This window comes from Bombus flavifrons, chromosome 10 (genome assembly GCF_040668555.2).
Source record: "Bombus flavifrons isolate JBK064 chromosome 10, iyBomFlav1_principal, whole genome shotgun sequence".
Taxonomy (NCBI): Eukaryota; Metazoa; Arthropoda; class Insecta; order Hymenoptera; family Apidae; genus Bombus; species Bombus flavifrons.
The window spans coordinates 4,295,361-4,309,579 of record NC_138451.1 but is presented as its reverse complement, the minus strand read 5'-3'; the positions used below and the strand labels follow the sequence as shown (position 1 = coordinate 4,309,579).

The 14,219-nt window shown below is 37.4% G+C and overlaps 1 protein-coding gene across 5 annotated transcripts in view; it reads right to left on the bottom strand.

Annotated features, from left to right (window-relative positions):
* mura (ring finger protein murashka) overlaps positions 1-14,219 on the bottom strand; it is a 36,528-nt gene that overhangs the window by 8,631 nt on the left and 13,678 nt on the right. For 2 of the 5 annotated variants that reach the window (XM_069122691.1, XM_069122693.1), the window contains exon 2: positions 349-917. The exons of 1 other annotated variant lie outside the window; for it this stretch is intronic. In XM_069122691.1, the coding sequence (XP_068978792.1) occupies positions 349-584 (236 nt within the window). In that variant the 5' untranslated portion in view covers positions 585-917. Of the gene's footprint in view, positions 1-348; positions 2,381-2,857; positions 3,031-14,219 lie in introns of those variants that run through there. 2 more of the 5 variants (XM_069122690.1, XM_069122692.1) reach the window with 2 other exon arrangements.

Below are 14,219 nucleotides of genomic sequence, written 5' to 3'. Positions count from 1 at the left end.
TGTGGAGTCATCAACCCCGCGAAATTTTAAACTGTCTGTACAGAGTAAAGTATAAAATAACTTTAGAATATCGAACTTTTGTTTAGTTTTCTAACATTATGAAATGTCCTATATGTAGTAGATGGTCGCACGAACATAGTACAGAATAAAATAACAATTGCGTGTACGAAAATCTAAAGAAAAATGTCTTTCACAAAAACCTAAAGAAAAAGCAGAAGAATGTTTGCAAAATATGAAGTTTATGTAGAAACGTAACATGTAAAGAAAAAAAAGAATGATATTGCAAAATTTGTGATATAAGAGAATATGCACAGAAGGTGCACCAGGTTCGTTATTGCAATGATATACCCGTTATGGAAGCGTGGTGGTGGACATTGTCGATACGGGTATTCCTTGTTGCCGGTGTATTGCTGAGGTATCTGGGCGTGCTGAGGGTGCTGATTATGTGGGTGCCATCCACCGCGGGCGTGAGGGGGCGCTGGGGGCCGAGAGTGGGGCCCTGCCGGGGTGCCAGCAGTTACTACGGCCCTATAACGTCCCTGCATGCCCAAGCCGCGATGCTGATGACTCCCAGGGCCGTTCATTCCCTCCCCCTTTGCTCTGTCTCGTTTCGATCCTATTATTCTACCCTTTCGTTCTCTTTCTTCCTTTTCCGTCACTCTTACTTTTCCTTTTTTCTTTTTCTTTTCGTTTTCTCTCTTTCACAACGAGAGCCACACGGTATCGCTCCACCTCTTTTTTTTCTCCCTGCTGGTTTCGTTTTCGTGGTTGAAACGGGAGGACACGACACGGCAAGGCGGAGGAGGTTAACCTCGCCTCGTGATTTTGCCCGACCTCGTACACGTTTCTGGCCCCCTTCAGTTCGAAACGTGCACGCCGCACGTTAACTCCTCCGACTCCGGCTATCGAGAGAGAACCTGGCGAGATATTCGAACGTTACACGGCGAGAAGAGGCTAGATGATCGAGAGGCGATTTCCACCTCGCGCGCCGTTCTTTCGAAATGTCGAGAGAACATCCGAGCTCGCCGCCATGTTCGAGTGTTGCTCGAAACGCCAGAGACGACGCCGCTGATCTCAGGAGCCCCGTACTTTTGTCGCGTCGCGTACTTGTTTTTGAAGAGAAATGGAATTGCGAATTTTTTCTATCTCCTTAATGTTGTAAGCATAACGTAAATATAAATGAGATGTAAGATTATGAAAGAAAGAAAAAAAATATGTAATTTTCGATAAGTAGTGTGAAGACGAACAAGCGGCGACGTGATCTAAATATGTATGATATCGCGGAATGATTTTTGGTCACGTACAAAGTAGTAACAGCCGATAATAAGAACAGAGAATGTGTCTTAGAAACAAACATACCATGCAGTAATACATTGTGATAATTGTATATAAGAATAAAGAAAATGTATAGATATATAATATATATATACCAGAGGAATTATTAATTGTTTTACTGAAGCTACATCTGGCAAATCTCGCGGAGTTCGCGACTGAAATAGTTCAATTATAATTAACGATAGAAACACAGCGATTTCTATTTCGAAATATCATCTTTGTTAAACTACGTGCTCGTATTTGTTGGCAAAGTTTGAATGAACATTCGCATGCTTTTTCCGGGCAACTAGAGCTCTGAGTGGCGACGAGTTCGGATACGTTTCCGGTGTGAGAAAAAAATCTCTCCGCCACCTACTGGTCCAGAATCGAATTTCAGGGGTTCAATGATTCAAGAAAGATAATATTAATTACGTTTCAATGAATTCAAGCAATTCGATATAACACAACAGTACAGTTTTAAAAGACGCTTTCAAACTTTAATTATTTCAGTTAAGGTTCTGAACTGTTAACTTTCGATTCTGGTCCAGATTGCGTCATTTAATATCTATGTAACAAAGCTAAAAATAATTTTATGTCTTTCTTATGCTTAGTTTAATCTTTGTTACTCTTTTGTGTGTTCAATTTCTTTCTTTACAAAAACCACGATCTCGTTGATCTTAATTTCTCTCTTATTTTTTTAAACTTTCATTTTACTCGTTTACTTGTTTAATTTTTTTTTTTTTTTTTGTGAAAGAATAATACTGCCATTGATGTTTGTTTCCCTCGCTCGCCGTTAGCAAACGTTCACGCTCTCGTCATCGTGCTCGCGTATCCCGTCATGAAAAGGAGCGAATCGCGGTTCGCGTTTGCAACGTATGCAAATCGCGTTTAATAATTCCGTAGGAATATTTATGAAATCACCGTTCGTCGATTTTATTGCTCGTTTATGCACATGTTGACGTCGTCGTCGAAATCCAAGAAAAGAGATAAGAGGGAAAAAAGGGGCAGAGAAAGAAAAAAAGAATTGCGGGATTCGATGCGAAGATGAAAATTGATAATCATTGAAATTTAAATTATCATTTGTTAACCTCTGTTTGGTCTAGCGATGCACGAGCGACGTTATACTACTCGCTTGATTTTATACAGGGTGTTTCAAAATCTTGGTTCCTTTTTTCACTTGCCATAAGATTATTTTAAGATTATTCCATATTTTTATTAATTTTGCTACTTCGCGAGAGAGAAAGATCGTTGAGTATAATCATTAATTAACTAAACGATAAATGCACTTTGTTCTCAGTAAAACTAGACTCAAATTTTAGTGCATTAATATCTTCTTTACAAAATCATGCCAAATTAGAAAATATGTCTTTGTTACTAATAACTAATAAAAAAATAATTTTATACATAAATCAAAAGTGGACAAAATTCAGTTTTGGAAGGGTTAATATATCAATGTAGCGTTAAATTTTGAAACATCCTGTAGATTCGGAGTTCGTTAAAGTTACGACAGGTCCAGATGCTTTAAACGTTGACGATCAACGACCAAGTCATTGCCTCCTTCGAGACCACGACGTCCTCTTCTCTCGTTCTCCTGTCGTTCATCAATTCAATCAGCCTGAGCATACGTTCTGAAGGAAAAAATGTGTTCGTCGAAATCGCTCCTCTTCGATGGGCCGTCGACACGCGAGCCACGTTCTGACGTTCAAGCGTGAAAAGCTACAGGAGCATACGAAACAGACGGTGACAAATTCATCAAGCATACAAAGCTACCTACATACTACAATAATTAAGAATCATTAATTAGCTATTTTTTAGTTGTCCATGAAGCAGTGGAAATTTTAAAAAAGGAGATTAAATTGATTTGATAAGTAAATACTGGAAGCAGAATAGCGTAAAAGAAGAAGGAGAAGCATTTCATGCAAAGAGCACAGAGGATGCACAATAGTTAACAGACGTGGATTTCTGATGATAGATACACGATTCTATGATAGTAATGGTACCGATTAAGGAACAAACTGTAAAATAATTTTTAAAAGTTACGCAATATTATTGGGAAATGTATGAATAACTATATATTATACATAGCTTTATCTACATAACAAAATATTGACATAATTGTGGCTCTTCGGATTCAAAATCTAAAGTAACAATATACCGTTTCGTCGACATACAAACAATATATTAGAGTTTAAAAAGAAAATAGTTTATTCTTAGATTGGCAATTTTTACCCATTTATGAGAAATTTGAAGATGGAAGAATGCACATAATATGGAAAAATATACAAAATATATCAAGTATTCCGTGAAATTGTAGCATGTACATTCCCGTTCGAAAGATTCAAGCATGCTACACGATTTAAAAAAAAAAGAGAACAACGAGTTCTTTTAAGTAAGTACAACATTACCCATTAATGGCTTTTATCTCATAATACTTCCGACGTGTTAATCGTTGCATATATCGTTACAAGAATCATCAAAGTTCGCAAAACTCGAAAAAAACGCGTTTCTTTTCGTCGAAAGAAGATATTTCATGGGATCGAGAGGCAATTTGGGTGGTAGCGTCCTATGACGCTGTCTAGAGGTACCATTTTCTGATTCCTTTGTGTACCCACGGCACATCGTCGTCATTTTTTTCTTTCGATTTCTCATCTCCTCGTGAAGAACCAGAGAGGAATGAGAGACCAGGGTCCTGACCACGAAGTCCGAAGAAACGATTAAATGAACCGGAATATCCAGGCCCCGTTGCTTTGGGCCAACCTCTCTCTTTGCTTTTGTGCAGGCCATGGCCCCGCACAGCCCAAGCAAAATAAAAATATATCTGTATCCTGGACGACTGGAAATAAGCCTCCGATTGTAGCAAATTTTCGACCTGGGCAAGGATACCATTCCTTCTTCTGGAGTTCTGCGTTCTATAAAAAGATTCTCGCCGATGGTAGATGAGATTTTTATGCAAGTCCAACATAACATAGGAATAGGCTTTTTTACTGAAAATTCTCATTGTAGTCAAATACACGGGTTTTTGCTTCTTGTCTTTTGAAATAAAGTTTCAATACCGTGGTTTTCTGTATCGAAAATTCTCATTTATAGGATTTAAGATTCTCATTGAAGTCGAGATATAGGAGATTTGTTGGAACGATGTTAAGTATGAAATTAAGTATTATCAAGACATTGGGACTGAAGAGGATAGTTTTGTTGGATGTGCATCACAGTGGACATGGAGTCTCTTCGCTATCCTGGGCCTGATGGCACATGTTCTCTTTGCGTTAGCGCTCATGGAACTTCTGTTATGCGAGTGGACGGGAAATGTCGCGATAGCTAACGATTACTTGGTTATACGATGGTGGAATTGATGTTCTTAGCATGGAATTTATGTCAACACTGGCTGGTTAGGTGATGGTAAAGTTTATGCTATACAATATGTCGGTTGAAGTGCATGTAATTCTCACTCGCGCGTTTTCAATGTTTTTATATTGAGAGAAGAAAATTTAATAGAACGGCTCATGTCGTCGAAGAAGGACCATATTTCTTAAGAGTTAAAACGAACATACCTCAAAGATGGTAGTTTTTTTTTTAATAATTTAAAGTTGCAGCATATTATTTGCAAATTTTGCGAAACGTAATTCTTTTTAGACTAATGTTTGTCGAACTTAATATATTTTAAAAATATTTCTGGAATAAAAATTTATGTTATACGTGAAGTAATTTTTTAAATGTAAATTCTGAAAGATCTATAAATAAATTTCCTTGTATTTTTTCGACAGGATAGTAGAAAAGACCTTGCAATGGGGTATTTAAAGATATATTACAACTCAAAATAAATATTTAACCGAAGAAGGTAGACAATGCATTAAACTGTAAATAAAAATGAATAATGGAACTATCTGTTGGTCGGGTAGAATTTTTAGCAACAACCGTCGATCTTGGTATCGAGAGAGTAGATGGGTTGCACAAGGGCGCCAGGTGAACGTGCCATATGTCACGCGGGGAGATAAGAGTATCTAATGCAAGATAGCGAACAAATACGTTTAATTTTTGTCTGATCTTTTAATTCTTATTAACAACCGAAATTCATGAAATAGTTAATCCAAGAGGAAAACAAAGTAACTCTCCGCTTTAATAATAGCAAATTCAAAATTTTCCTTATGGAGTAACGAAGAATCTTTCAGAAGATAAAGTAATAAAAAAGGAAAATTTTGCAATTTATATATCCCTTACTAAACCAATACTTAATCAACTACAGCTATAAGATCATGGGATAATTGTATATTATTTTACAAGAAAAAAAGCATCTATTACATAAATAATTACTCCACGAAATAATTAAAAAAACATTTTCATATTTTGAATCATCCTGTATTGACCATTCGTTTCAAAATTAAAATATTTATTTCATATTTTACATAAAATTACACAAAAATGTCATTTTATCGCTATTAAGTAATTATTTATTATTTATTGCGGCAGATATCTTTCTTTTTATCTACTGCACTGGCATTTATTCCTTCCTTTAAAGGGATAACGGTGCACGTGCACCGGTGAGCAGTTACTGTAAATGTACCATATGCTGGATATTTACTATGTCTTGGGTGTTGTATATCATTAACAGAGGTAAGGCAATGGGCGAAGTAACGTAACAGGTGCTATTAAACGCTACTTAACGTCTAATACGTCTCTTTGACGCAATAATAAGAACGTCTCGGTGGCTTTGTACCCGGCGATGGCAGAGGTCCATTTTCGTCAGACGAGGAGGGACGGCGCTTATGGTTCGAACAAAGGATGTAACCTTCGACGTTCCAGCACTCGGATGTTGATTCAATTTCAACAAATTTTTTATAGAGATCCTAATTCGGCCTTGCTTCGAAGACTAATTTCCCTTCATATATCACAGATTGTAACTTAAAAATCTTCCGATATTTGATTTATTAAATTCGTTAAACTCTTTAAAATTGCCATACGAATTTTTTAAATTACAGTTTACGTTTTTAAACATTCCGATCTTTAATATATGCATGAAATTGCAGTTGAATTGCGGTTGGTTCCCTTAAAATTGGCAATCACAGTTCAAAATTTCAAACGTTAGTGTCTGGTCGCTGAAACCTCGTACACGTACGTTAGTGCTGGTGGATCTGATCGAGAGAGGCCAGAGCTCCTGGTGATGTGGCGATGTGCGCGTCTGCGAGAAACCCGTTTACCTTTAAACTCCTCTCTCGTAGTAGCGACTCTATCGAGACGCGGCCGACGCAAAAACCGTCTGAGACGAGGACGAAGGAATCGCGGCGAGAAACGCGTACACCGTTCCGGACGGCGCGGCGACGTGATCAAAAGCTGGCGTGAACGGGGTCACGATACCCGGACCATCACGATTCCATGGAATTCTAATGGATTTTACCTTTTAATCGGCGGTCCGAAGATTTAAGTATTCTTAAAAATTTAGGTTTGTAGGATACACGTAAACGTCGTTTCATATTTTCCTAACACAAATTTTAGGTTTTAATTTTTTTCTTTTTTTTATGAAAGGTATAAAAGACGAGATAAAGAAATTTAGGTACTTTGGAAAATTTTATTTCTGCGTTTAATTATCGAATCAGAGGCGTAGACAGTTTTTTAAATTTACTTTTCAAGTTTAGAATACGTACAAATTCTAGATGATATTTTTTCTACGACAAATTTTAACATTTGATCATCGAATTACAGAGGTTTAGGTATTTTCACGCAACATCTACGAACGTGGGTGTATATATGTACACTGTATGTAGGATACAGTAATTTTCTAATAATTTCTAAACTTCGTCGCGTTTCCTATAAGCGTTGTAATACCTATAAACGTAGGTGTATGTACATTGAAGTCGTCTAGTTTACTGTCAAAACACCTGTTCTTTTTGCGACACGTGTAAGAGCATAAAGTGAATCTTCGTCCATTTCGAAAACGGTTGGAAGTTTGAAGGTTACCTCGATATCATATCAAGCGTTAAAAGTGTTATGGCCGATAACTTACAAGCACATTTTTCTTATATTTGAAAATAGGAGACTGTTGTCGTAAGGATTTTCATTTTCCATTTCTTTGAATCATCCATTTTCATCCAAGCTTCCATATGTCTTTTCTAATTTTGTATCCAATGACGCTATGTTAGGGATTCTTGAGAGGCCTGTCTATTCGAGAACCTAAACTCACAATTTTCTGGGAATTATTCTCCGTTTCAAAACTCTCAACTCGGCGGCACTTTGCCACACACAACCAAAATATCCAATAAATAAAAAAAGATTCAAGAAGAAGAAGAGAAAGAAGAAGAAGAAGAATAAAAAGACATCAAAGACCGAAAACTCAAGCCAAACCACCTGTACTAAAAACCGCAAGACTGCAAGAGATTCATTCTCCATTTCATAACTCTCAACTCGATGCATTTTTTTAGCAACCTGGTCGAACCACGATGAGCGGCTGATGCCGGAGCGAGCAAACCAACCAGTTCCGGGCGAGCAAAGTTGTAACGTAGGAACCAAAGCCTCCCACGATTATATTCTCGACTGAAAACTCCGAGGCTGATGATCCAGGCGGATGGAAGACGTGGCCAGTGTCGACGAGGATATGTATAAAGGCTCGAATTTATGCCGCTCGAGAAGACGGCAGCTGCGTTTTCGATTTTTCCACCAGCTGTTAGCACGGTGTCTCACGGGCAGGGCCGTAGACCTTCGTTCGTCCACTCGACTAGCCCTTAAAAAGCCGAAACGTACAAAAGGTGGTCCCTAGGGCGGTGGCAGTACAGGTCGAGACCTTGTTCCCTCTTTTTATCATTCTCCCTCTTCTCTACATATCACCCTCTTTTCTCCTTCTACGTGCTTGGTTCCTGTTCGTTCGTATCGAGAGAAAATGCTTTTGGTACACCTTCAGGAGTCCTCGAGGAATCAGGGAACTCAACGAGAGACAGAGAGAGAGAGAGGAGCACCAAGGAGCTTGAGCTGCTCTCTATCGATCCAGGCCGCCTCGTATCACGAAACTGGCTGGCACCCTGGAGAGAGCGACCAAGAGACGAAAGGGAGGGAAGACGAAGCGAACGAACGAGGAATAGAGAGGAAGAGGGATAGAGAAATTTCCACTTCGCTCTCCTCAAAGGATGCACGGGATGGACTCGGTGGATTTTCTGTTTTCTATCGAACTTTCTTCGCGCAACAATTCTCTTTTCTCGTTATTGTTCCGGCTGATTGTTATTCCAACGTTTTACGTATCGTAATACATTCGATCGTGTATTTTATATATTAGCTCAGGCGTTCTACTCTGAGAAACAGATTGGCAGATCGAAACGTGTAGAGTCATTCTTGATGATTCGTTAAATTTTGTTTTATTGTCGATTGAGCTACGTTATTAACATCTTTGATCGTTTAGTTTCTGATGAATTACACCCATCGCGTGTTCTCTTGTTAAAACCGAAAAATTAAGAAAAAGATGGAGTTTACCGATACCTTCTCGATCATTTGTCCTATGATAAGAACAAAACGAATGTATGGAAAACGCGTATTAATTGGACGTAGTGTAGAGATAACTTTGATCAAATACACGTGTTGTTTCAAAGAACGTATAGTTAAAGTTTCATTTCGAAAAAAGGGACATTTGATATGAAGCGATTTAATAGATACAGAGGTGTACAGTTCGTTCGATGCACGGATTTATGGCAACATGGCCGCTATTGATTGAACTGGAAACGATCAGACAACTCTCTCACTCTCACTATCTCTCTCTCTCTCTCTGTGGAGTTGATAGTGAATGGACTGGTCGAAAACGAGTTTTATTTCGATGTTGCTTTTGCATCTTGTAGGGCCAATGATTTATTATGTTATTTATTATGTTATGAGAAATTACAAGTACCGGTGGAGGAAAAGAGTATTCGATAACCTAGTCTAGAACAATATAGGGTAGTATATCGAAATTAGCTTTTTCATGGTACGATCCACGATTCACGATCATACACATATATAATTGTCGAAATTTATTACACGTAAAACAACTAAAAGACAAGCGTACAGTTAATAAAGATCGAAGTACATACTTGACCTACAACCCTTTCACGATATAATAAAAGCAAGAAAATGACGAACGAACGATTTCAAATATAACTATCTTTTTATCAATAAAATTTCTGCGATTTCTGACGCTATATATAAGAAGAAATACATATACATATATACTTGTAGTATTTTATCAATAATAAATTTCAATTCTTTATATGCAGATTGGATCGTTGATGATATAAACAAAGAGAGACTCAGAGATTTTTATTTTTGGTGAAAAAGGTTTCAAACGCTTGACTCGATGAAAGTTTACGTAATATAGCAGAGACTCGATAGGTATTTTATAAACTCCACACGTATATTTTGTAAGCATAGAACAATAAAAAGAAAGGTAAGCTTGGATATAAATCGAAATGTCAAAAAGATATATTTGCCTATGGCGAATTATTAAAAACGTACAATAAGATTCAATATATGTGACATTTATGACATTGTATTACATTTGTCGATTCCCTCAAGTATCCATCGCTCTTAAATCGTTCGTTCCACCATTCTTTGTTTTATTTCGTTATTTTATACCTACACGTAAATGAGTCAAGTAGAAAATTGCAAAGCTTCCTAACGACTATAATACCAACGCTATAGAGAAGTAATTATAACTTATAATTTCATAACTTATAAAGCCATTCAAATCGCGTTTTGAGAAGCCGAGTAACTCAGTAAACGATAACACTGAAAGTGAAGTCTCTAGAATTTTCTATTTCCGTAAAAAAAAAAAAGAAAAAGAAAAAAACAATGGAGTTGGTTTCGATGCGTTCGATGAAGAAGTTCTTTCGCTTTCGAACAAAGATAAGACGAACAGATAGCAGAGGCGAACGATTGTGAAGCGGGAACGATCGACCAGCAGCCTTCGAGAAGAAACGAGGATGCGTTAAAATATTCAAGGTCCACTCTGGGTAAAGAACATTCGACTTCTGGAGGATGGTGCGTTTCCTCGCGATGCAAGAGACCTAACGAGCTTCCGGAGAACGAATAACGTTCGTTTCAGTCTGAATAATTTCGACTTTCGATAGAGTTATTTCGATTCTTATTACGTAAAATATTATTATTGTGGATTGGAATCGATCAAACAATGATGCGATGTATTTTCAGTAATATTTTAAGAGCTTTGTCATTTTGTTCAAATATCGCGAATTTTACCGTAACATTATACGAAAGATATATTTTAGAAAAAATAAAAAGGAATTTCTGGATAAAATTAGATTTGATTAGAAAAATCTGTATGCTTTCAAAGATTAAAATATAATTTAATAAATTGCCGTAATAAATTGTCGAAGAGAACTCTTGTGAAAAAAAGATTCGACGTCCTCTGATTAAAAAAAAAATAGTATGATATATCCTATGGGTGGGATAATCTGATTAGAATGTAATAAAAATGGAGAATAGTGATTTTTCGTGATATTAGAATTTATCTTTCTCGACGATGGAATTTATAGTTTGGTTTTCTAGTTAACGCGTAAGGTGATTAACGTGCTATTTGGGACACCCTGTATATTTACATTTGGAGCGCACCCAGCATCACGAGTGTGACTCGTTATCACCTCTGGACTGTGTTTTCCACGCGACAAGTGTAACTTGTAAGACACAGGGGGTTAATTTGATACAAGCGCGTACTATGATGCAACCCTTAATAAGAGAGATGCGAAAACCAACTGTACTATGTATCGATAAATAACGAGATCATTGAAATAATCGAGCTTAGATACCAGCGAAAGCTTACCGGACTGTTTCCCCGACCGTTGTAAAAAGAAGGCGAATTTTTCTTCTTAGCTTTCCTAAAAATATTATATGTATGTACCGTGTGCACACAATACCATATTTCACGACTATAATTCAATAGTAAATGAGATTAAAGAAATCTTATGGAGAAATCTTATACGTAGAAATAATCCTGTAGAAATCTTCGAGGAACTCTTCAAATACATCTTCAGGTTCCAAAAACAAGGCCACAATTTGATCGTAATCTTATATCAGAAATATAGTTCAACTTGTACTAAACTTCGAATTTAATTATCACATGGAACATTGTGTAATTATAGTTTCATATAAGATATACCTTAGTATTAAGCTGTTAATAATTCGATTAATACTGAACCACGAAATATACTTCCATAAATTCAACCAATTTTGTTATATTAAAACTATGCCAGTGAAATGGACACAAAAACAAAACACAGTATCCAGTACAGGCGCAAATAAAATTCTTAAAGGATTAACAAACCTTCCTTGGAAGGCTCGTTTCATTTTCTCACCACGCCACACCAACCTTCTAAAACATCTTATATTCTCACTTCATACTAAGCTTCTCGAATAAACTTCCTCTTCTTAACCTTCTTCCATTTATTCCGTTAGTTTCTACGCTCAAATAATCCGTATACACATATAAAAACTGTAAAATTCCTTCCAGAACGATACTAAAAAAATAAAATAATGCTAAAAAAACGACGTATGTTTAGCTGCTTTTTCATCGGAATAATTTCAACGATTCATCAAAATAGTCTCATTATTATAAATAACGCGCGCTATACATTGAATATTTTATAGACTTTTGCGTATTGTCCACGTTCTGTATATTTTCCCACAAGCACGTAAAGACCCGCACTCCACCGACAGGATTTGATTTTTAAATTTAGGATTGTTCAGCAGATTAGAAGAAAATTTGAATTTGGCCGACACAACTGTATCGAAATTTAATCGACCACCGTTGCTCTGTATTTGGGGCATGTTCGTTCTTCGCTCGAATCCTTTCCTCGTAGATCACGACGACGATCAGCGACGTTTTAATTTATGCGTACGTACGTACGGTAACAGGTACCTACGCTTAGCCCTGCTGAACTGGACCTACTGGTTCGAAATAAACAAATGGAATTAAAAGCAACAATCCGGAAACGGGAGCCTGTTCTGCCTCTATCGTACGGTATTATACCGTGGCCTTCGTAGTTGTGCATCCGCGTTTGTTTATGCGAGCACAACGATTAGGACCATGGACGAAAAACTGGCGTACAACATCCGTACACGCCATGCTGCCCTGGTCTCTTATTGTTAGTCGGTGTTCGCAAACACAGGCAAACCGATGACTAACGAGTCCATATTCGCCTGTTTCGCTTTGAGAAATTAACCGCATGACTTGTTCGTGTGACTCGAACGACCATGGTTTTATATTTCTGACTTTTTTCGCTTTCCGTTGAATCATCGCGATTCGATTTGTAATCGCTGCGTGCTAGTCGTCAATAATATACGAAAAAGTTTCGAATTTTTGTAGTAGGTTAACGAGAAGGGAATCTTGCTTCGAGCGTAGACAGATGGAAGGTATACAGAACAGGTTGAAGCACGAAATTCTTCGCGAGAAAAACAGGTAGAAAATGCAGCAGCGAGTCTTTTCTCCTGGCAACTGCCGCTTTTGACATAATGGGGTTTGAAAGCGCGTGGCTGTGCGCCCTATATCACTACACGCCAAAGCCAGTGTGCTACGCCAGTTTCGAGGTTAATTTTCTCTGCTATGGGAGATTCTACGAGAATAGAAAAACCATCTTATCAAAATCTTATCAAAGGCATATTAAACAAACAAATCGAGCCCTACTCACGTAAATAACAAACCTACCCACTGTACGTGTAATATTCTATACGAGGCATAATTCGTCGATATAAAAGCGGTTAACGAACCTCTATTAACCGTGTCACCCATGATCCGAGCCAATTTAGCCAGTAAACTCGTAAAACGCGTGCACGCGCCCGCATATGGCGTCGAGGGCAGGCGTTTGCTGGGCTTAGGAGTATTTTATCCACCGTTTTTCGTCCCCGCGGGTTTTTCTTCGCGAAACCGACGCAAGGCAACAGCGGAGGAGTTCTCAGAGCCGAAGAGAGAGAGAGCCCGTATGCGTCACCGTGCCCGCATACCGCAGCGGCGAATTACAACCATCCCTCCTCGCCACTACACCTCCTCTAACGTCCCCTGTAATGATGGATATTGTGGCCAGTCCCCGAGGGAACTCGATCTTTCGACGATCCACAATCGTAGCCAGGTAAGGAGGAGAGATTAGAAGAGAGACTTGGAAAACCGCCTCTTCGCATGATGTTTTATAGGGGGATGAGAAAATGGCTAAGCAAAGGTACGTAGATCTGATCTTTTCTATTTCCTATAGGCTCAATACAACCATAAAAACAGATACACGTATAAACCGAAACTATTGTATCTCATATTAAAATTGAAATAAGACCCTGGTCATTGAGCTGTAACTGTAAATTAACAAAAACGTCCAAATTACTTCAAAAATCTACTTTTAATTATCTGAAGGGATGGATTGTAGATATTTTATATTGGTAAATAAACAAAAATGTATATACATATATATATACATGTATATTTTTATTATTATATAGATATATAACAACGTGAAACGATGGGATAACAGAGAACAGTATTTAGATATGTACAATGTACCAAATGGGTTTCAAGACCTTTTAGTAGCTTTGAAAAGATTCTTATTTTTGTACGTAGCTCGTACATTTGAAAGTAAAAAATTGAACGAGGGTACTGTGTAAACTCAGGATATAAATGCGAAAGAAAGAAATTTAAGGGATAGAAAGATCGGTATTATGGTGCAATATGGAATATACGTTTATTAGACAGCTTATTAGCAGTTTATTAGTAATAAAATTGCTGCTTTTGTCTAAGGATTTTAAAATACGTCGTCCTTTTGAAAAGATTTTAGATACAATATGGTATAGCTAATAAAAGATTGAAAGTGCTTTTCCTCTATGTCTGACGGTGATGAACCACTTTAACTATCATAGCAGTATACGTTTTACAAATTTCAATTGTTTGTTTATTTTCTAAAAAATCT